The 24,095-nt window shown below is 43.2% G+C and overlaps 1 protein-coding gene across 1 annotated transcript in view; it reads right to left on the minus strand.

Annotated features, from left to right (window-relative positions):
- COPS4 (COP9 signalosome subunit 4) overlaps positions 1-24,095 on the minus strand; it is an 84,208-nt gene that overhangs the window by 46,693 nt on the left and 13,420 nt on the right. The window contains exons 2-4 of the mRNA XM_030190565.1: positions 17,378-17,457; positions 4,305-4,456; positions 2,504-2,607 (exon numbers count right to left, since the gene is read on the minus strand). Coding sequence (XP_030046425.1) covers positions 2,504-2,607; positions 4,305-4,456; positions 17,378-17,457 — 336 coding nt within the window. The remainder of the gene's footprint in view (positions 1-2,503; positions 2,608-4,304; positions 4,457-17,377; positions 17,458-24,095) is intronic.

Consider the following 24,095-nt stretch of genomic DNA (forward strand, 5'->3'; position numbering starts at 1 on the left):
GCCCGAGTACTGGCAGAACGGTTAGCACCGCGACTAAAGGAGTTGATAGGGGAACATCAAGTGGGCTTTATAAGGGGTAGACACTCAGGAATTAATGTGAGGAAGGTCCTTATGTCAATTGCCCAGAGTAAAGACACAAAGACCAGGATGCTGATGGCTAGTCTCGATGCAGAAAAAGCTTTTGATAAAGTTAATTGGGAATATCTGTTTCGAGTGCTAACATATGTGGGGGGAGATGACTGGTTTTTAAGAGCAGTTAAAACTTTATATGAAGGCCCCTCTGCGAAGATTTTAGTAAATGGGGTCAAGTCCCCAAAAATTGAGATACAGGCGGGCACAAGGCAGGGATGCCCGTTATCCCCACTATTGTTTTTGATTTACTTAGAGCCTCTGTTGCGCACGATTGCAGTGGACCCGGACATAGAAGGGGTTCAGTTTCCGGGGCAGGTGGTGAAGGTACTAGCCTTTGCGGATGATCTATTTCTAACTTTGACAAAGCCACAATCATCATTACCGAGGTTGTTAATGACAATAGAGGAGTTTGGGTTCCACTCAGGGTTTACTTTGAACACCCAGAAATCCGTAGCCCTTCCTGTAGGCCCAGAATTAGTAACAGAATGGGAGGGAACGTTTCCACTACAATGGGCACAAGGGGCGGTGACATACTTAGGGGTCCAAGTCCCGGCTGACCTTAAAACACTGTATACCTTAAATATGGCCAAAATGAAGGACAGAGTGGAGAAAACACTTCACAACTGGCAAGCACTGCCCATCTCATTAATGGGACGAGTGGCTCTCTATAACATGATCCTATTTCCTACATGGATTTATGCGTTTCAAATGTTGCCAATGTATCTGAGTGGGAAAGATGAGAGATGGTTACATCAACAACTCAATAAATTCCTGTGGCAAGGCAAACGAGCGCGAATGTCCATCAAGCGAGTCATGCTTCCGCGAGATAAAGGAGGATTGGGCCTTTTGGATTTGAGGCTCTTTTCAACAGCAAGCTCAATGCGACACCTCTCTGACTGGTTTCGGAGCAAAGAATATTTTACAAACACACAAACAGAGACACAATGGTTTCGACACCAGCACTTTGCCAGCTGGTTACATATGCCCTCCAACACCAAAAAGATTGTTGGGGCGGCGGCTCCAATCTTCAGACCGTTGCAAAGGACGTGGAGATGGCTGACAAAGCATTTCGAGCTGAGCACGGCGTCCTCACCATTATTGCCAATCAGAGGCAACCCAGCATTCCCTGTGGGGGACACATCCAAGATATTCAAGAACTGGGAAGACCATGGAGTTAGATATCTGTTCCACGTGGTGACGGAGCAAGGTACGATAAAGCCATTCGAAGATTTGTGCACGGAATTCAAGCTGGACAAGAAAGATGCATTTGCATTTATGCAACTACGGCACTATATCCAGTCACTTCCTAGCTCATCGCTTAGTGTGGGAAGCTGGGAGACATATAACGCAATGTTGGGTCTGGACGATCAAACACGGATACCACTTAAATGCTTCCACTGCCTTCTCCGGGAACGGACAAAGAAATATGATTATGAGAAAGAAGCGGGACAATGGACAGCAGATTTGGGAGTACCTGTTACAGCGGAACAGCTGGGAAATTGTGTGCAACGAACCTATAAATTGACTGAGAATGCGTGCTGGCAAGAAACGCAATATAGGTTTATCCTGCGCCTTTATGTATCACCACGCAGGGCCTATAGAGCGACACTAAGAGACAATGATGACTATGCAAAATGTGGGTTAGCGAATGCTCACTTAGGCCATATGTTTTGGTCGTGCCAAAAGGTACATAAATTCTGGAAATCCCTGGCAGAACAGGTGTCAGACATGTGGAAAGTAAAGTGGCACCACTCCCCGAGACAATTATTTCATAGATTTACAATACAAAGTCATAAACCGGCTGGCATGGAAACCTTTTTACAGAGGACAGTCTTAATGGGGAAAAAGACGATCTTGCAAGTTTGGCTGTCTACAGAAAGTCCAACGATAGCCCAGTGGAGAGCACTTATGATCCACATGTGTTCACTAGAACGGAAGAGAATTACAGACTTAGCTTCCCAAAAGGGAGATGACTATTGTAAAATATGGGCCCCATTTTGGGAGACTTTGACTGCAACGACAAAAAGTAGAATATTAAACTCTTGAAATAAAGGAAGGGAGGGAGGAGAGGGGGGGATAGAGGGAGGGGAGATATCAAAGGGGGGAAGGGGGGGAATAAAAAATGGAAATAAAGGGAACAGTTTTGGTTGTAAGGACTGTTATTAATATTGTAACCTACATGTATGTTTTAAGTTCCTTTGTGCACTGATGTGAATAAACAAGATTTATAAAAAAAAAAAAGGGATGTGCTTCCCACGCTGGACTCTGTTGGTGACAATAAGGATTTTAGCAGTCTTGCTTGTCTTTGAAGAAAAAAAAGAATACAGATGATGAAATTCTGTGTTACCCATGAGGAATAAATATTATTTACTTTTGTCCGGTTTCTAATGGGATTCCCACCAACACTTGTGCAGCATTTCTCCAGTCTTCTTCCTTCTCATAAATAGATGCTAGATGCTGCCGGATGGAAGCCACCTGGAACAGAGAATTTTAAACTGAAAAAAAATACATTATCCCATAAATGTCTTTTACATGCTTTTCAAATTCTTGAAGTGATGATAGTTGAGATCAGAATTTTTTTTTTTTTTTTGTAGAATCAAACCTCACCAAAGATGTGGAAACAATTTTTTGTCTAATTATTTTGGTATTTTAGGAGAGGGATGCAGGAAAGTTACTGATTGGACTGCTGATCTAGCACACCATCACTATTTGATGAGGCCTGGCCCTGAAATGCTCCCCTTTCATCAATAAGGACACCTAGAGAAAATGATGAAAAATTAGTTTTTCCTGTTTTTAACCAAGCACTTGCAAGTAGAATTCAGAATTTCAAACCTAGTATAAACCAGATCAAACATACTACTGAATTTGTTCTTCCACAGAAGCTGGTTCAGAAACCAGCATTGCCTTTCCATGGTCAAGAGAGCATCCAAGAAGACAGGAGGAGCCTCCACGGAAAGTCAAAGCAAAACAGCGGCTGACAAATGCGCAAACCAATAGGGAGATGATATCACAAACCAGTTTATTCAGAATATTCATATCAAGGACCCGACACGGTCCGTGTTTCGGCGCCAAAGCACCTGCCTCAGGGGTCACAATCAACTTTCTCTGAGTAGAAGCTGATAGGCTTGAATAATTCCTTTATGTATGCAAGTTAATCCACAGAGAGAACAAAAGAACAGCCAACCGAGCATCCGACACATCATATTGCCAGAAGGATTACGTATGTATTATGTTATCCCCAGTAAAGACTCATGGTGAACAAGAGAGCAGAGTTCTCTCCCCCTGGGAAGGTATAGACTTATCTATATATCTATTCCAGGAGAGAGAACTCGGCTTTCTTGTTCACCATGAGACTTTATTGGGGATAATATAACATATTACAGGCTGTATTCCCTAAAGCCTGCTCCCATTCAGTGTCAATGAGAAAGATTTTGTTTTTAAATTATAGCTTTTTATTGCAATTTATTATTTAATTCTTTAATTTCTATTTGTATATTGTATTGTAAACTGCTGTGTTACACTATTTCTGACAGTAGTTATATCAAGCTTTAATAAAGTGAAATACATACATACAGGCACTTAGATCAATTGGGTCAAATCACCAGTGTTTCTATCCCAGCTGCAAGAAACACCTTTTTTTTCTTTTGAAGCAGTGGGATTCTGTTCCCTTTTAGGCTTCCAACTCAATCAGATTCAACCTCCAATATAGCACCATGAACCTTCATTCACACTTACTAGGAACTATGTCCCTATTTTCTATCCATCTCCCAAACTGGTCAACCCAGCCACTGAAGCAAAAGTCCTTGGCCTGGAGCCACTCACCAAGGTTCTCTCTGGAACACCGAGTCATGGGTACCCCTCTCCTAAGAATACACCCTCTACACTGACCTGGGAATCAAAACCATGTGCTCTGCAAAGCAGCAGGTGGTGGTACCAAGCAGTCATGGGACTAGCCAATGAATATATATATATATATATATATATATATATATATATATATATATATTATATATACACATACACACACATACACTGTATATATGGAAAGTGTACATATTTTAATCAGATCAAAACTTCATGGTTATTTCCATGAATAAAGTAGTGTCGAGGTGCTCTGCAAACCTGTAAAAAATGTCATGCTTAATATTAATTTTGTATAAGTTTCAACTCACCTGCTCCTCAAATGAAATGACTCTAGGCTGGATCTTTTCCAAAGTGAAATGATAAATTTCTTTGGCAGTGCCATCGGGCAGACTTGGGAGGTGTGTGCAGAAGTCTGTCAGTAACTGCCGTGAGATTACCAAACTGACATTCTCGTTCACCACTGATTTCAAAAGAAAGAGAGAAGAGGTGACAGTGGCAACCTACTATAAATCCTATACCTAATCATAACTTAGTGCAACCTTATTAATAGAAACTCAGCTAGCAGTTAACATTCTAGCATGCCTTTCTGAAAAACTAAGCTGTTTACAAAATACAAATTTACAGAATTAAATATTTTGACTGTCAACCCCCCCCCCCTTTACAAAAAAAGAACTGTCATATTCAAAAGGAGATGTATGTTTACTAGTAGCCAGTAAATGTACAACTCCTCGGACAACCAATTTTCAGTGATACTATATGGATACTATCACCAAAAATCAATTTAAATTCTTCACTACTATTCTTACAGTGCCCGAGTGGCACTGCATAAGCACTACTGCCCATATTTCATCCTATATGTATGGTAGTGATATTCAGCCACTGCAAATATTAGCACCAGCTGCCAAATATTCTACATATATAGTCAGTGCTGCTGTCCACTGTGTTGTGCTAAATAAGCACAGTTATGGGAGTTCTCTGAACAGCAGAGGAATGCACTTCCTGGTGACACATGTACTACCATGCACCAAACATCTCTCCTAGTAAAAGTACAAGTTTATGTTGTCTTGGCATGTTGGGGGGGGGGGGGTTATTCTGGTTCTGCAGAATTGTAGTTTGTTTCTGAGGTGGAGAAAGAGGTATTTCTGCAGAACCAGAATAACCCCCCCCCCCCCCCCCCCACATGCCCAGACAACATTTCTATAGCACTACTAGATGCATGCGGTGCTGTACATATTATATGCAGTACTTTTTCTGTTCTAGTGGGCTCAATATCCAAGTTGGGTTTTTTTTGGTACCTGGGGCAATGAAGGGTTAACCGATTTGCCTAGGATCACAAGGAGCTGCAGAGGGAACTGAATCCAGTTCCCCAGGATCTCAGTCCGCTGCACTACTATTAGGCTACTCATTCACTCCTCTTACAACGCATCCAAAATGTAAGAGGGGGAGGAGGGCGGGTAAAAGTGGCTTTGTTCCCCTGTCTACAGAGTAAACTAGACAGAGTAAACATTACAGGTAAACTATAGGTCACTGATGATAATCCGAATGTGGGCAATCAGAAAATTCTGGGTGGTGTAATCTAATAAGCAAAGAAGTTGCAGAGGACTGCTTGTCCAAAGGCCATGTCCTGAGAGAATGTCGAGTCCAGGCAACGTTTGGTTAAAGTATGCAGCAAAGACTCGGTTCGATTAAGATAAATACAAGGGCGCTCTTCTGCAATCTAGTGTATGCAAAGACTCCTCAGTAAGGCATGAGTGAGGACTAGAGAAAAAAAAGAAGGCAGTACAAGTTTTGTTGATGTGAAACTCAGAAGTCAATTGGGGAGGAATTTAGAGTTGGTGCAGAGGTTTAACTTTCCTGGTCACCAAAAGACACTGATTTCCCAAGTCAGATGTTTGAGTGTTGCTTCACCAAGGGGTTCAAATGGAGGTTGAATAAGATGTGCTGACATATCATCGAAAGTTCCAGACTAGTGCTGGGTGTGCAACAGCAGGCAAATATTGAGAAGACCTCTGATGGAATAGGACATGATAGGATAAGTTGAGAATTCAAGATAATCCGCAACAGTTGAAAGGTCAAAATACACCGAGTTAGTTTGAAATCTGGAGGTGAATAAACATATGTTAGGACCTGTGAAATGGGACTGAAGAAAGGGTCCACAGTCGCACAAAAGCGTATGGTTCGGAATAAGGTATATCGCCCAAACAGGGAAGACAGGGTTTCTTGGATAGTGAGGGTGCAAAAGATACTGTAGTAGATTCAATGTCCTTAAATAAAAATAATAAAAACCAGCCAAAAGATAGTAAAATAGTACTGTCAAGTAAACAATATGATGTGATAAGGAATAACAAGTCTAGCTTGAAGTGTCTATATGCAAATGCTAGGAGCCTAAGACATAAGATGGGAGAATTGGAATATATTGAACTGAATGAAGAAATAGACATAATAGGTATCTCTGAGACCTGGTGGAAAGAGGATAACCAGTGGGACACTGTCATATCGGGGTACAAATTATATCGTAGTGATAGGGTGGACAGGGTTGGGGAAGGAGTAGCATTGTACGTTAATGAGAGGCTTGAATCAAATAGATTAAAAATTCTGCAGGAAACAAAAGACCTCTTGGAATCACTGTGGACCGAAATTCCATTTGTAAAGGGGAAAAGGACGGTGATAGGGGTGTACTACCGTCCGCCCGACCAGGATGAGCAGACGGACGCAGTCATGTTAAAGGAAATTAATGAGGCAAATAAATTAGGCAATGCAATAATAATGGGTGATTTTAATTACCAACAACAATCCCACAATCCTACCTCATATACAACATGTTTGAGGGCAACAATGGCAGGCAAAGATGAAAAAAAGTGGAGGAAAAAAAGACCTCAGATCATTCGGAAACTCCTCGTTCTTAAAGGACACGCCTTTGTATAATGAGGTAACCGCATCAGTCATGCATCTTTAAAAAAAAACTCCACTATAACAAATTTCACACTAACTCTGCCATGTACCCCAACAAACACTTGTAAAGGAGACCCAATTTTCACATTTCCCAAAGCTTGGAAAGAGTACTTATCTCAATTGACGAATTCTCCAAAAATTATTATATAAGTCCAGTCTTGTGTGCAATGAAGTCCCGACAGGGAAGCCCTGTTTCGCTAAAGTATAGCTGCTTCAAGGGAATCTTTCTTTAATTAAAGCACGTCCAAGCCTTTGACATCTCTCCGTCTCCAAATCACTCTAGTGCAGAAATGGCGGCTTCTTTTTTACAAGATGTTTATATACTCGGCGTCTGACATCACTCATTGATCCTCCAATCATGTGAGCCAGTAGTCAAAGAAAAGCTTTCCATTCAATCGCTACATTTAAACCCCTAGGTATGACAGTCTGTAACTCAAATATCCAGCGCTGCTCTCTTTGTCTTAAAATCCGTCTAATATCCCCTCTTCTTTCTGTTACTCTCATTTGCTCCAACACTATACATCTCAAATCTGAAAACTGATGTTGATGTTGTATACGATACCATAGGTTCATAAGTTTTCCCCGCCTGGATACAGTGTCTGTGTTCTATTAACCGTGTTTTTAAATATCAAGATGTCTGTCCCACAAAGCACAATGCGCATGGACACATTATGATGTATATTACATTCACCGAAGTGCAGTTCGTTTTACAGTGCAACGAATAAACTTCTCAGAGCGTAGATCTGTGAAAGTTTTAGCTTCTATCATGATGTTACACACAGAACAGTGCCCACAGGCGCTATGGAACCCATCTTCCGATCTTCTAACAATATCACGATTCCAAACATCCGTCGGACATAAGGTGTCATATAAGCAAAAATCACTCGCAGATCTTGAAAACAAGGATGAACTCGCAACAAATTACCCCCATATAGACTGGGTTAATGTAACATCAGGGCACACTAGGGAGGTAAACTTCCTTGATGAAATAAAGGACAGTTTTATGGACCATCTGGCACAGGAGCCGACGAGAGAAGGAAAAATTCTAGACTTCGTCATTTGTGGAGTGCATGATCTGGTACGGGAGGTAGTGGTCCGGGGGCCGCTTGACAACAGTGATCATAACTGCTTTCAAAAAGGTAAACATAGGAAGTCAAATATGTTAGCGTTTAACTTTAAAAAAGGAAGCTATGATAAAATGAGAAGAACGGTAAAAAAAAAACCAAAAAAACTTTAAGGAGCGACTGAGAAGGTAAAAAACCTACAACAGGCGTGGATGCTGTTCAAAAACACCGTCCAGGAGGCCCAGGCCAAACATGTTCCATGTATCAGAAAAGGAGGACGGAAAACCAAACGACAGCCGGCGTGGTTTAAAAGTGAGGCAAAGGAGGCTATTGGAGCTAAAAAGGAATCCTTCAGAAAATGGAAGAAGGAACCGAATGAGGAAAATAAGAAGCAGCATAAGGAATGTCAAGTGAAATGCAAAGCGCTGATAAAGGCAAAGAAGGTTTTCGAAAGATAGTGTTAGAGGCGAAAACTGATAGTAAGATTTTTTTTAGATACATTAAAAGCAGGAAACCGGCAAAAGAATAGGTTGGCCCACTAGATGACTAGGGTGTAAAAGGGGCGATCAAGGAAGACAAATAGCAGAAAAACTAAACGAGTTCTTTGCTTCGCTCTTCACCGAGGAAGATTTGGGTGGGATACCGGTGCCGGACACGGTATTCGAAGCTAAAGACTAGGAAAAACTTATTGAAATATCTGTAAATCTGGAAGACGTAATGGAGCAGTTCTGCAAACTGAAGAGTAGCAAATCTCCTAGACTGGATGATATTCACCCTAATGTACTGATAGAACTAAAAAATGAGCTGGCAGAGCTACTGTTATTGATTTGTAATTTATCCTTAAAATCGAGCGTGGTACCGGAAGATTGGAGGGTGGCCAATGTAACGCCTATATTTTAAAAAGGTTCCAGAGGAGACCCGGGAAATTATAGACCGGTGAGTCTAACATCGGTGACGGGCAAAATGGTAGAGACTATTAAGAACAAAATTACAAAGCACATTCAAAAGCATGGACTAATGGGACAAAGTCAACATGGATTTAGTGAAGAGAAGTCTTGCCTCACCAATCTGCTACATTTCTTTGAAGGGATAAACAAACATGTAGACAAAGGTGAGCCAGTTGATATTGTGTATCTAGATTTTCAGAAGGCATTTGATAAGGTCCCTCATGAAAGACTACAGAGGAAATTAGAGGAACATGGGATCGGAGGTAGTGTCTTACTGTGGATTAAAAACTGGTTAAAAGATAGGAAACAGAGAGTAGGATTATAAGGTCAATATTCGCAATGGAGAAGGGTAGTTTGCGGGGTCCCCTCAGGGATCGGTGCTGGGACCTCTGCTTTTTAACATATTCATAAATGACCTAGAGATGGGGGTAACTAGTGAGGTAATCAAATTTGCCAATGACACAAAGTTATTCAAAGTAGTCAAATCGTGGGAAGATTGTGAAAAACTACAAGAGGACCTTACGAGACTGGGAGACTGGGCGTCTAAATGGCAGATGACGTTTAATGTGAACAAGTGCAAAGTGATGCATGTGGGAAAGAGGAACCCAAACTATATCTACGTCATGCAAGGTTCAGCGTTGGAAGTCACGGACCGAGAAAGGGATCTAGGTGTCATCATTGATGATACGTTGAAAACTTCTGCTCAATGTGCTGCTGCGGCTAGGAAAGCAAATAGAATATTGGGTATCATTAGGAAAGGGATTGAAAACAAAAATGAGAATATTTTTCTGCCACTGTATCACTCCATGGTGTGACCGCACCTCGAGTATTGCGTTCAATTTTGGTCGCCGCACCTCAAAAAAGACATAGTGGAATTGGAAAAGGTGCAGAGAAGGGCAACAAAGATGATACAGGGGATGGGACGACTTCCTTATCAGGATAGGCTGAAGAGGCTGGGGCTCTTCAGCTTGGAGAAAAGGCGGCTGAGGGGAGATATGATAGAGGTCTATAAAATAATGAGTGGAATGGAACGGGTTGATGTGGAGCGTCTGTTCACGCTTTCCAAAAATACTAGGACAAGGGGGCATGCGATGATGCTGCAGTGTGGTAAATTTAAAACGAATCAGAGGAAATTTTTCTTCACTCAACGCATAGTTAAACTCTGGAATTCGCTGCTGGAAAAGGTGGTTAAGGTGGTTACCTTAGCGGACTTCAAAAAAGGGTTGGACGGCTTCCTGGAGGAAAAAGCCACAGAATGTTTTTGAATAGACGAGGGAATAATACAGTATTTCTAGGATGGGCGGGACAAATTGCTTGTTCTTTTGGCCGCTGTCGGTGACAGGGTGCTGGGTTCGATGGACCCTTGGTCTGTCCCACCATGGCGATGCTTATGTACTTATGCTGTCCTATTTAGCAAATTGTTTCCATTTGGCCTGATAGGAGTATCCGGTGGAAGGCCTACAGGCTGAAAGAAGAATGTTAATTATTTATTGCGAAAGTGGTAGACTAATGTTTGCTGCTCAACCTCCAAGCCATCAGAGAAAGCATGAGCAGTCAACTCTGCTGATATGATAAATTGGCACATATCTTAACTTAACTGACAACCAGACTTGCCAGGGCCAATGAGGATCATTTGCACCTTGATCTGTCATTTTCTGGAGAAATCTTGCTATTAACAGAATCGGAGGAAGAGAGTATAGTACAACTTGGTTACATGGAATGACGAATGCATTGTGGGTTACTCAAGAACAAGAGGGTCAAATGGAATCATGTAATGTTTGAAGAGTCTGATCTAAATAAAGCTGATAGAACTCCCTCCCGCTAGATATCTGTTCAGAAATTTCATTTAAGAATTTCAAATCAAGATTAAAGGCCTGGCTGTTTGCAATGGCTTTTCACCACAGCCTGAACTGTTGAGACCAATTGCTGCTGTCTTCTTCCCTCTCCCCCTTTTTCCCCCTTATCCCTTTGAATGCTTGATCTATCCACTTTTCCTATCGAATTTGTAGTTCATTTCCTTTTCTGATGTTTGGATTATTGTAAACCACCAAGAACTGCCAGTTAGTCACGGCGGTATAGCAAATTCTAAAAAAGCATAAAGGTAGATGAAATTATATTTCTTTCATACATGTGCTACTACTAATGCTAAGCATTTTATTAATACCCTGGGTGTGAAGGAAAGGCCAAATAGAAGAATTCAACAGTGGTAGTGACAATGAAGAAAAGTGAAGAAACTACCAAAGCTGAAGATGAATTGGAATGTGGGTATATGCATCCTTGAGATCATAAGAATAGCCATACTGGATCAGATCAATGGTCCATATAGCCCAGTATCCTGTTTCCAATAGTGGCCAAACCAGGTCACAAGTACCTGGTAGAAACCCAAATCATGGCAACATTCCATGCTACAAGCATAGAATGTTGCTTCCCATGTCCATCTCAATAGCAGACTATGGACTTTTCCTCCAGGAACTTGTCCAAACCTTTTTTAAACCCAGATATGCTAACCGCTGTTACCAAATCCTCTGGTAAAGAGTTCCAGAGCTTAACTATTTGTTGAGTGAACATATATCTCCTCCTATTTATTTTAAAAGTATTTCTATGTAACTTCCTTGAGTGTCCCCTAGTATTTGTACTTTTGGAATGAGTAAAAACAAATCGATTTACTTTTACTAATACTACACCACTCAGAATTTTGTACATGTCAATCATATCTCCCCTCATTCGTATCTTTTCCAAGCTGAAGAGCCTTAACTTCTTTAGCCTTTCCTCATACAAAAGGGAGTTCCATCTCTTTTAGCATTTTGCTCATTCTTCTTTGAATCTTTTCTAATTCTGCTATATCTTTGGAACCCATATTGATGTAAATTGTAATACATTTGACTTGACTTCAGCGTAGAAATAAATTTTAAAGAAAAAGAAAAAAAAAAAAGATGCAGTAAAAGTGCAGAACACATTCAAGAGTCTCAGGCCCAAGTCTTCTGAGGGCAGGTTGCAGAACAAAGTAGCTGAGTAAAGGAAATGATCAAGCAACATAAGTTTTCCTTCCTTAATGTTTAGCTACACTATTCTGCACAAATGAGGTGTACTGATGCAGACCTACTGCTGGGGGGGGGGGGGGGGAGAGAGGAGACAAGGCCCCTCGAATGATGGCCCTACCAAAGTCCAAACGGACCCTGGCTGACTCGTTCAATTTGTACTGTTTGACAAATGAATGGAGCAACAACCATGTCACCACTCTACAGATCTCTTTAGATGCCACTGCCCGGAACTGTCTTGAGCCCGTGTGGAGTGGATCCTTAGGCACCAAGCAATTCTTGCAAATGTAAGCAGTCTCCAATAGCTGCCTTGATCCACCTTGCAATGGAGGACTCAGAGGCTGCATGGTGCCCCCTAGAGCCATGAAAAAGAATAAAGAGGTAGAGAAAATACTGGATCTTCCCAAAGAGCATGCCAGCTAACACCAAAGAGGTAAATGGTAAAACTCAACTTTCTTATCTACCTCCATCTGCTGGAAGGAAGGGATAACACCCACTGGTGCAGAACAGGGTAGCTAGATGCTAAAAAAGACCCCTTGGAATCTGCCAGGTTATAGGCTATACAGAATGAGTTGGAATGACTATCTTGTTTTTTTAGTGTCCTGGTCTCACCTTAAAATGTGTACTCCATGCCTGTCTTTTGTTTGACATGATTAGGAAAACAAGTTGGAGTACCCAGTTCATTTTGTAAATGAAATGAATGTTTCCATGTGCTCTGCTCATGGGAAAATGCAAAGTGTTACTCATGTCTGCCCCTATGATAGCACTGCCTGCCTTGAGTACTGTTGGTTTTAATTGCCCCTATAGTGAGAGGTGTTCTCAAGAAGAAAAGTTGGAAAAAGCAGTATCTTGTCTAGACCCCCGCCCCAGCAGTCGGTGAGGAGGTAGTCTTTGAGCCAGAGGAGGCAGACACGGTGAAAGAGCAAAGAGCTCTTAACTGGAACCTTGCTGAAATAAGATATATCCAGGATGCTTTTTCTTTCTGCTACAATTTGCAGAAAATATATTAAAACTTCTATATGAGGAGAGGTGTAGAGTGTGAGACTGATCAGTTGTGTGAATGAAAGACTGAGATGAGGAGGAGCTATTGCTGCTAAGTAGGTAACTGCCATGCATGTACAGACAAGTTTAACTTGGATTTTTACTCAGGGAGAGCTCCGGTACATGGCAAAGTTGGCTGATGTAACCAGGAAGTGTGCCTGTATTACCCTGCTTGTCTTCAGAGAAAACATGCTTTCAATGCTGTGGCTAGCATTTAATATAAACATTGACTGCTGAGGCTCAATTGTGACCTGAAAACAACAAAACCCACATCATTATGCCCTCCATTCTCCATACCCATACATTCACATCAGTTCAAAATTAATTACAATCTACATCACAAACCATTTGACATCAGTAAGCAGCAAAGAAGTCCATCCCCTAATAATTTCAGATAATTTAGGCAGTGAGGAACAAGCATCATCCAGAATGACCTGGGGTCACAAAGAAAAATGATGTCTTGCCCGATATATTTTTTTTTAATTTTAGACATACCAGATGAATCCAGGAACTTATGGGTTATGACCATCTACTAACAGGTGGAGTTACAGGATAGCATACTGAACTCTTATTATATAGAATGGAGTGCATCCTGGTCAGTCAGTATTTCCCATAACAAAGCAGAAATAGTGAAATTTCAGAAGACATTCTCTTTCCTCATGGATCCAATAACAATGCAATAAGAACTCACCACAAAAGCAACTTGAATCAATAACCCTAAACAGAGAAGTCAACTGAGAAAAGAGACACGATTCAGGGTGGGATCTGCTGTGACTAAAGGAAAGAAAATTAACAGGTAAAAAGTTTTCCTTCCTTAGCATCTTTAGCAGATGAATCCAGGAACTTGTGGGATGTAGTAAAGCAGTCCTCAAACAGGACAGGAAACAGAAACCACAGCAGCGAGAATCAACATACTAAATGGTGCACCCGCCCATGCCGCGATATCCAATCAATAATGTCTGGAAAAAAAATGTGCAAAAAGGACCATATCGCTGGCCTACAAATCTCCTCGAAGGAGAATGAAGACTCAGCCCATAAGGTGGCAAAAGTCCTGGTGGAACGAGTCAATGAAAGAGGAGGTCCACCAACCAAAATGTAGGCTGAAGAAATAAAGTAATAGCTTCCTTAATCCAGCGAGCAATAGTTGTTTTAGAGACCTCTTTGCCTTTATTTGGTCCCCTGCAAACAAGATGATTTGACCGCTAGTAATCATTGGAAACCTGTCGAGGATGAGATATGACGAACATTGAGAGGATGCAACAAATCGAATTCCTTCTCATGATCCTCCCTCCAAAAGAAACAGCTGGTTGAGATGGAAGGTGGAAATCACCTTGGGCAGAAAGGAAGGCTCTGTGCGTATGGTCCCTCCAGCATCAGAGAAGTGAAGGAATGGATCCCTTCATGAAAAGGCCTGAAGCTTAGAAATTCTGCAAGAAGCAATGGCCACAAAGATCACCACCTGCAAAGTGAGGTCCTGTTTAAGCAGCTCAAAGGGCAACTTCTGAATGGATCAGAGCACCAAGGTAAAATTATGCCTTACCTACTGATAATTTTCTTTCCTTCAGTAGCAGCAGATGAATCCAAGAACTGGTGAGTTGTGTCCATCTACTAGCAGGTGGAGATGGCTGAAGGCAGTGATACCAGACGGCCAGCTCCTCCTTCACCTCAGTACATGTCTCATCACCAAGCAGAAGACGACAAGAAACCAGGAAGCCTTCCTCACCAACCATACAAAACAGAAACTTGTCAGTCTGACTTAAGAGAAACCACAACTGCGATGGAGTCCTCTTCTATGGTTTCTGTTCTCTTTCCTCTTTTTTTTTTGAGGGGGGGGGGGGGGGGACTAAAGACCAGGACAAGAACAGATAGGCAAAACAAGCGTGGCTGACAAAGGGCAGGATCCTGGATTCATCTGCTGCTACTAAAGGAAAGAAAATTATCAGCAGCTAAGGCATAATTTTACCTTCCTTAGCGTATGCAGCAGATGAATCCAAGAACTGGTGGGATGTACCAAAGTAATCCCTAAATAGAGTGGGAAGTCGCCGTTCCCCGAGACAGAACCACCACTGCAAAGGCAACATCTGAATAGTGAAAGCACACCCGTTCCGCCCAAGAAGTAGATAGCAAACTCGTGAAACGAGCCTGGAATGCCACCGGCGAGGCACAACCTTTCCAAAAAGTCCACAAAGTATCTGCAATCCAACGAGAAAAAAATCAGATCAGACCAGAGGATGCCATACCACAGCAAGAACCAGCAACAAAGAGAAGATCTGAACGCTGAAAAACATGCAACATCTGCAAATACCGGAGAGCCCTCTGAACATCCAGAAGACGAAGCACCTTGTACTCTGCGTGAAAATTCCCCTCCTGAAAGGAGGGAAGAAAGAGAGGCTGAAAAAGAAAAGCCAAAGGAAGGAAGGAACCGAAAGCAAGGTCACTCCAGACTCACTGCTCAGAATGGCTGTGCTAAAAATTCATACACTCTACATGCTGAACAATTGGCGACCAAGAACACTGCTTGTAAGTTCCTAAGTGAAGCATTCTGCAAAGGAACAAAAGGAGTCCGAAGCAATGCTCGGTAGACAAAGAGCCCCAAGCTAGACTCAGAGAATACGAACGAGGTTTCAGGAAGAAGAAGGTCATAGCAGCAGAGGAGCAAAGCACTCTGCAAGAAATGCACCACCTCCAAGTGTAAGGCCAGGCCCTTCTGCAAACCATCCTGCAGAAAGAACTGAATCGCTGAGGAACAGACACCCGCAATGAAGACCAAGCGTGGGCCGCAACCAGCCTCAAAAAATCCTCAACACCCGAGAATACCCGGTTATAGTGGACCACATACAAGATCGCAACAGAACAGTAACCATAGCGTCCAAAGAACTCTGTTCCTCAGTCGGCCTCTCAAAAAACCAGGCCATAAGACCAAAGCGAGAGGGATCATCCACTCAGCAGCGGATCCAGAAGGAAGAACCCAGAGTCAAGCGGATCCAGAACGAAGGCACCACCAGGAGCCTCACTATATCCGCATACCAAGGGTGCCGTGGTTAATCCGGAGCTACCAGAATGACTGGACCCCGGTGGAGAGCGATCCGAAAAGAACTTGGCTGCACAGAGGCCACAGAGGAAACACTATCGAAGAACGTCCTCCGGCTAAGGAAGCAATAGAACAACCAGCCCTGCCGAATCATCCTCTCTCCAATGACAGAAGAAAGAAGGCACCTGGGCGTCCAGCCGGGACGCCATCAGATCTACTTACAGAGCTCTCTACCTCAGGCCATGTTGGAGAAGCACTGGTATGGAATAACCATTCTGCCGAGACATGTACTGAGGGAGAATCCTCTTTATCAAGTATGCCTGGTGAATTCTGGGGAGAAGAGCTCCAGAGAAGCAGATGCAGTACCAGTCGGGCCTGAAGACACTGTCTCCAATGCCCCACCAGCTAGCTGACACACCCCTCCACAGATGCTTCTTGACCTGAGGGAGCCAAATTCAACAGGCCATTACTGATGACGCAGCAGAAGAGAAAGGCAAGATCGTGCAAAAATTTCCCCTCTGCGGGGACCCAAAGTCCCTGCCATTTCCCCTTGCTAATCTGGAGCTGCCAGGCCGTACACTGCCACAACGTTGCTCTTCATGTTTTACAGCATAAACAGTGTTTAACTGTTTCAGCTGCCATGCACCCGCTGGGAAGGGAACCGTGGCGGGCCTGAAAGAGAAAACAAAATTTAAAGATATACTCACCCCAAACACCAGCCTACTAGCTCTAAGGCTCTCCGACAGGGCTGTTGACTTTGAGCAGTGCCAGGAACTGTCAACAACCATTGCAATAGCAGAAAACTGCTTTTCTCACACAACTTTTTTTTTTTATTATGGGGAAGGAAGCGGGGGGGGGGGGGGGACTGGCACCACCAAGTGTACCCTAAAACAAGGACCAAAAACCAGGCAACCCAGAACAGGATCACTCAAGCAGCAAAGACCAAGAGCTTCAGGGAGACCGTCCACCAGGATGCACTCCATCCTATATAACAGAGTTCAGTATGGTATCCCCTATATCCACCCGCTGGATTATGGGCATAACCTACAAGGTCCTGGATTCATCTGCTGCAGATGCTAAGCAAAATGGCATTTTGGAAAGATGAAAGTAAATGCTTCACTTCAGGGTTTTCCTTTCTATTCTGATAGTAAATTCACTACACACAAAACACCCCCCCCCCCCTAAAAAACAAAACAAACAATTTTCACTGTTAGTCATGAGAGCAACATAATTATGAATAAAACTGTTGTAACTAAGTGCTTGAACAGCTCTACACTAACCCCATCCAAATGTTTCTGAGAAACATACTTGCTTCTACAAAAGCTTTCAAAGCTTCTAGCTGTTCTGCTCCTGGAAGCTGGAGGGCCTTTTCAAGTATCTGACGGTACCTGGTGAGGAAAGAGAGAGAAATCACTATTTAAATATTAACAAAGAGATCATGGACTCCTGACGTCATGTTGAGATCAGCTTCCCACCAGACTGCAGCTATAAAAAGTTAAATTTCCCTTGCAATAAAATGTAAGAAAAGTGACAGAATACCACCAAAAAGCACCCACAATGAAAGCTGTGCTCCAGAGAGTCACAAATGAAGAGGAATGAGAATGGAGCAGAAGAACCACTTGCTATCTTCTCCCTAAGCAGCATCTACGGCCGAGGAAATAGGACTGAAACAGAGGTAAAATAAGTATCAAGACAGCCTGAACTAATATTATTGACCATAAAAGACAAATATTGCATATGATTATAGATAAAGGCTTTCTGCCCGATAGTCAGTGCTATTAACTGGTTAGGAACAGGCCCTGGCTGGTTAAATAGTGCTTAACTGGCTATTTGTGAATATTCAATGGGAAATAGTCAGTTATCTCCTGCTGAATATTCATGGTCAGCGCTTAGTGGATAACCAGCCATATCACACGATATAGCCAGCTACCTGCTAATATTCACTGCATTACTGGCTAAGTTTGGTAGTCAAATTTGGACAAAGAAATAGCAAGCCTATCTTTGGCTGGTTAACTGGCCAAGTCAATATTCAGTGCTGACCAGTTAAGTTGAAACTGGACAAAATAAACTGCATATTCAATGACGGTCACCGGAAACAGCCCAGCATTCAATATCTGGGCTCAGCAACAACTGCGGGAGTCAGCCCAGCTAACGTCCATAGTCTGAATATTGGGCCCTATATGTCCCTTCCAAGCTATCCATCCCTTCTTCTCCCTCACAGATCCTCTGTGCACATCCCATGTTTTCTTGAATTCAGATACAGACGTCTCATCTCTACTACTTCTGCTGGGAGATTGTTTCATTTGGACCAACAGCTTTCATTTATTTATAAGTCGCTGATGCAGAATTGGCTCAAAGGCCTTGCTGATACCTATTGCTCTACCCTGATCCAGCTCTGGCCACTGAATTACAAAACAGTTAATCAGATTCATCTAATAAGACCTACCTCTAATAAAACCATAGGGCTGGATTCTATAAATAGTGCTCAAAATTAGGTGCTGAAAAAAAAATGAGCGCTACACATTATTCTGTAAAGGGTGCATACCCTTTATAGAATAAGGCATAAGCACTGATCTTGCACCTTACAATGCCAGACTTACGCCTGCTAACCAACCTGTTTAGAAGGCCTAACTACAGAAAAATGTATAACACCTGGTTGAAAACCCATATCAGTATAGTGGTGTAACATACACACAGATCCTCTCTTGTTCTTCTATCAGGAGATCCAACAAAGGCATAAACATTTACTTTTTGAGATAAAAATATAGTAATGAACTCTGAAAAATGAATAGACTTTTCAGTGAAGTTGAAAAACAATTTTTTTTGGGGGGGGGGGGGAGGGGCGGGGAGGAAATCCATTGGAAAACGTAGATACCATATTGTCTCTAATAATTGCCCACCCCCTGTTTCAGGGCTGGAAAACTCCTTAAATTTAAGTTGTATATCCAACTTTTCATTCCTCCAATAGCAGCAACCTCGCACTGCTCTCCTCCATCCTCCAATTAACAGATCTTCTTACCTCTTCTCAAGATCATGGTACTGGGTTAGGGTTGCCAACTGCCCAGTTTTGAAAGACCAGGCCGGCAGCCAGTGGATCCTTCAAAACGGCAATTGAAAAGTTTGAGTTTTGTTTGTTTTTTGCCGCGGCATAGCACAACTGCTTGCTGATGATTACCCCAGCCTGTCTTCTGTGCCTTGACCTCCATCAGACTCAAGAGTCGGTCAGGTCACCCACCACTCAGTCAGCTCAGTCTAAAGTAGACCCTCCCTCTTCTCTCTCACTTGCTCCTCCTCTTCTATTCCCCTCCCCCCCACCAAGCAGGCCAATTTATTTATTTATTTATTTTACTTGACGGGCATTCGCTGCTTTAAATTCCAAGTTCCTCCTTCATCCAAGCTCCAGTCATCCACAGAATCTCTGCTGCTGCAGCCCGCCTCTTAATGTAACTTTTTGTTTCTGTGTAGTAGCAGCAGAGGCAGGCAGGCAGCCTGCAAGTGTCAATTATTGCTGGTATGGACCGGCCACAGCACAGCCTGACAACTACATGCCAATGCGAGTCAGTGACCACGAAAGCTGGTATACTGGCAATTGCTTGCTGCCACCTCTCCAGGCTGTCCCCAAACTGAGAAGCCACCAAGCACCATACCAAAGGCAAGTTGGCGTTTAAAAATTAAAAAAAAAAAAGTGCAAAACTGCCAGTAAATGATTAATGCTGAAGGACAGCTGCAAGATGTAGAGGCCAGTGCACAGTACAGAAATTAGGGTACAGGATGTAACCTGGCAGCATGAACAGCCTTCATAAAAAATCTGAAGCTCCTTCAATAATAATAGCTCATCACAGACTTCAGAAAACCCAGCATTTCTAATAATAGCCCAGGCAATTATTAGAGACACTACACATTTAAGATAGGTGACTAAATTCTTTTTATCTAGGTATGGGAAAATTAGGTTCTTACCTTGGTAATTTTCTTTCCTTTAGTCACAGCAGATGAATCCATTAATTGATGGGTTGTATCCGCCAACCAGCAGGTGGAGATAGAGAACACTGAAAGACCATAGTGCCTCTAGGACGGCTAGCCCCAACTGCCTTCAGTATTTGAGATTTCCAAAGCAGAGTGAACCATAAAGGCATAATAACAAACTTTCCTCACAGAGAACAATCGCCCCATAACAGAAGCATCAAAGGCGGGACGACCTCAACCTCCTGTAGTAGAACATCATGTAGAAATTCTGATAACTGTTTTCCAACTTCTCCCAATGAGATTTATATCTGCATGAAAGATCTGAACAAAAAAAACAAAGTCAGACAGGGAGGGATCATGGATTCATCTGCTGTGACTAAAGGAAAGAAAATTACCAAGGTAAGAACCTAATTTTCCCTTCCTTGTCATCAGCAGCAGATGAATCCATTAACTGATGGGATGTACAAAAGCAATCCCTACTTAGGGTGGGAACAGGCCACACCACGAGCCAATACTTGAGCTCCAAAAACAGCGTCCTGCTTCGCTGCAACATCCAGCCTGTAATGTCGGACAAAAGAGAGCTGAAAAGCCCAAGTAGCCGCACTACAGATCTCTTGAAGAGAGAGTGCACCCGTTTCAGCCCACGAGGAAGAAATGGCTCTCGTGGAATGCGCCTTAAACGCTTCAGGCGGAGACCGACCTGAAAGCAGATACGCAGCAAAAATGACTTCCTTGAGCCAACGGGCTGTAGTGGCCTTAGACGCTGGACCTCCATGCTGAGGACCTGACAACAAGACAAAAAGGTGATCAGAAGTCCTGAAGTCATTTGACCTCTGTAGATACTGCAACAGCGCCCTGCGGACATCCAGAAGATGTAACTGCCCAAAGGAGTCCGGGAACTCTTCCCTAGAAAAGGAAAGAAGAAAAATGGGCTGGTTCAGGTGAAATGCTGAAACCACCTTAGGCAGGAAGGAAGGCACTGTACGTACCGTTACTCCGGACTCCAAGAATTGCAGAAAACGGTCCCGATAGGACAGCACCAGCAGCTGAGACACGCGTCTAGTCGATGTGATGGCCACCAAAAAGACCGTCTTAAGAGTCACATCCTTCTCCAAAGCTCGCCTAAGCAGCTCGAAGGGTGAACATTGAAGAGCCTTCAACACTAGCCCCAGGTTCCAGGCCGGATAGGGCAACCGGAGAGGAGGATGAAGCCTAAGCACCCCTCTGAGAAATCTGGCAATGTCCGGATAAGCAGCAAGGGACAAGCCAGAGACCTTCCCTCAATAGCATGATAATGCTGCCACTTGCACCCACAGGGAATTGTAAGCCAGGCCTTTTTGTAAGCCCTCCTGCAAAAAGTCCAGCACAGTTGCAACTGTAGCTCGCGTGGGAGCTACGTCCACACCTGGTGGGAGACAGAGAAATACTGAAGGCAGTTGGGGCTAGCCGTCCTAAAGGCACTATGGTCTTTCAGTGTTCTCTATCTCCACCTGCTGGTAAGCGGATACAACCCATCAGTTAATGGATGCATGCTGCTGATGACAAGGAAAGGGCAGATAAGCAAATGGAAATGTTTATCGAACGGAGAAGTTATGTCTTACGGGATAATTTTCTTTCCACTAGTCTCTCCCACTATTCCAGAACCTGTGAGATAGTTGTGTCCCATCAACCAAACAGGTGGAGACAGAGAACTGAAAACAGAGCCAGCTCTGGAATCCAGTCCAACTCCTCAGCATTTATGTAGAGGAGCAGTAAGGATAATATTCAGAACAAACACAACAACCTTAAACAACTCGCTAACCTAACACTAACCAGACGAGCAAACACATGTGGAACTCTCATCTCTGGACAACTTGTAGAGAATGAGAGACATGCAGGTAGCATCATGCAAGGCGACAGTCATTTTGGCCCATTACTTTACACTAATTATTAGGTTGGCCTCTAGAATGGTGGGAAGGACTAATGGAAAGAAAGTATCAGGTAAGACCTAATTTCTCCTAGCTTCCCACTATTCCAGAACCTGTGGAATGTATAAAAGCAATCCCCTAGAGTAGGTGCCACTGCCCTGAGGACGAAAGCCCCAGAACTGATTTCTGAGTATGCTACAACATCCGCCCTGTAGTGCTTGGCAAAGATACGCAGTGTTGACCAAGTCACCACCTTGCAAATATTCACCAGAGACAACAGTCTCTGTCCAGGATGTTGCTGTAATAGCCCGCATGACCTGAGAAGCCTGCTTCCCTCCAAGAAAATAAGCAGATATGATAGTCTCCTTCAGCCATCTAGCAATTGTGGACTTGGAAGACATGAAAATAAGCCTCTCTTTACCAAAAAGCATAAATAGATTTTGATTTGCGAAATTCATTTGTGACTTCCAGAGATCTAATGGAGGACTCTACGGACAATGAGAAGCTTCAAGGTAAAATACTGAGCATCCTCTCTGTGAAAAGGATGGAAACTCCTCAGATTGGTTGAGATGAAATGTCGATAACACTTTCAGAAGGAAGGAAGGAACCATGAACAGGGAGACCCTGTCTCTGAAAGGCAGAGAAAGGAATCCCAACATGAGAAAACCTGAAGCTCTGAAACCCTAAATGCAGACAGCCATCAAGAATGCTGTTTTTAGCATAAGATCTTTCAAGGTGGTCTTCCATAATAGCTCAAAAGGAAGCTTCTGCAGAGCTTAAGAACTAAATTAAGATTCCACTGTGGATACGGCATACAAAAGGGATGCTGCATGCAGCCCACTCCCTAGAAGAAATCGAACAATATCTGTGTGAGTAGCACGAGAAGCTTCTGTAGTTGGCTCCTGAAACAGGCCAAAGCCGCAACCTGAACTTTTGGACAGCCCAACACCAATCCTTTCTGAAGGTCTGCCTGGAGAAACGCTAGGATAAGAACAAAAGAGCAGCCATACTGGGTCAGACCAATGGTCCATCTAGCCCAGTATCCTGTTTTCCAAACAGTGGCCAGGCCAGGTCACAAGTACCCGGCAGAAACTCAAATCATGGCAACACTCCATACTACAAATTCCAGCAAGCAGTTGCTTCCCATGTCTCTCTCAATAGCAGACTATAGAGACTTTTCCTCCAGGAATTTGTCCAAACCTTTTTTAATCTCATGCATGCAAATATCTCATGAATATTAATTGTGGATATCTTGAAACCTGACTGGCTGGGATGCCTCCAGGATTAGGTTTGGGAATCACTGACCTAGATATAGTCCCAGACCCTACGCCTGCCACGACTGAGGACAAGACAAATCTGTTGAACCAGCTTCGACCTGCAAGAAAGATCCTGTCCCTTACTGTGTCAAATAGAACATCCAGATACTCCAGGGTCTGCGATGGAATCATTCTGCTCTTCTTGAAACTGATCATTCAACCTAATGACTGCAGAAGATCACCGACTTTCTGTCGCAGATGCACGAATGAGCTGGTCGTCGAGATACAGATGAATTCTAACTCCCTGGCACCGAAGACCGCCATCACCATAACCTTGGTAAACATTCTTGGTGTTGTGACGAGACTGATGGGCAAAGCCCTGAACTGGAAGTGAGGGGCCCACCACTACAAAATGTAGAAACCTTTGATGCAGCAACCATAGAGGTATATGCAAGTACGCATCCTTGAAATCGAGGGTACTGAGAAAGAGGAACACTTGGAGGCACTTGTTTAGTTCTTTGAGATCTGAGGCCGGTTGAAATTTGCCTTCCTTCCTTGGGACAATGAAGTCGACATCTGCCTTGTCCCTGTTCGGCCTGGGGAACTGGAATAACAGCCTGAAGTGCCAGCAAGTAATCTAGTGGCCTGAACCTCAACCACCTTGGTTCCTTTTTGACAAGAAAACTGCAAGAACAGAAGTGACTGGGTGGGAGAACTAGTAACCTTTTGTAAGAATACTCAGAACCCATTGGTCTGATGTGATTTTGGGCCGCTCCTCCCGAAACTCCTGAAGATAGGAGGAAGAGAAATAAAGTGAACCAGCCTCGCATCACTGCAAAGCTTAAGAGGCATTGGATGCCAAGCTGAGAGGACTTCTTATTCGCACGAAAGGAAGATTGG

Source organism: Microcaecilia unicolor, chromosome 2, assembly GCF_901765095.1.
Source record: "Microcaecilia unicolor chromosome 2, aMicUni1.1, whole genome shotgun sequence".
NCBI classification, from domain to species: domain Eukaryota; kingdom Metazoa; phylum Chordata; class Amphibia; order Gymnophiona; family Siphonopidae; genus Microcaecilia; species Microcaecilia unicolor.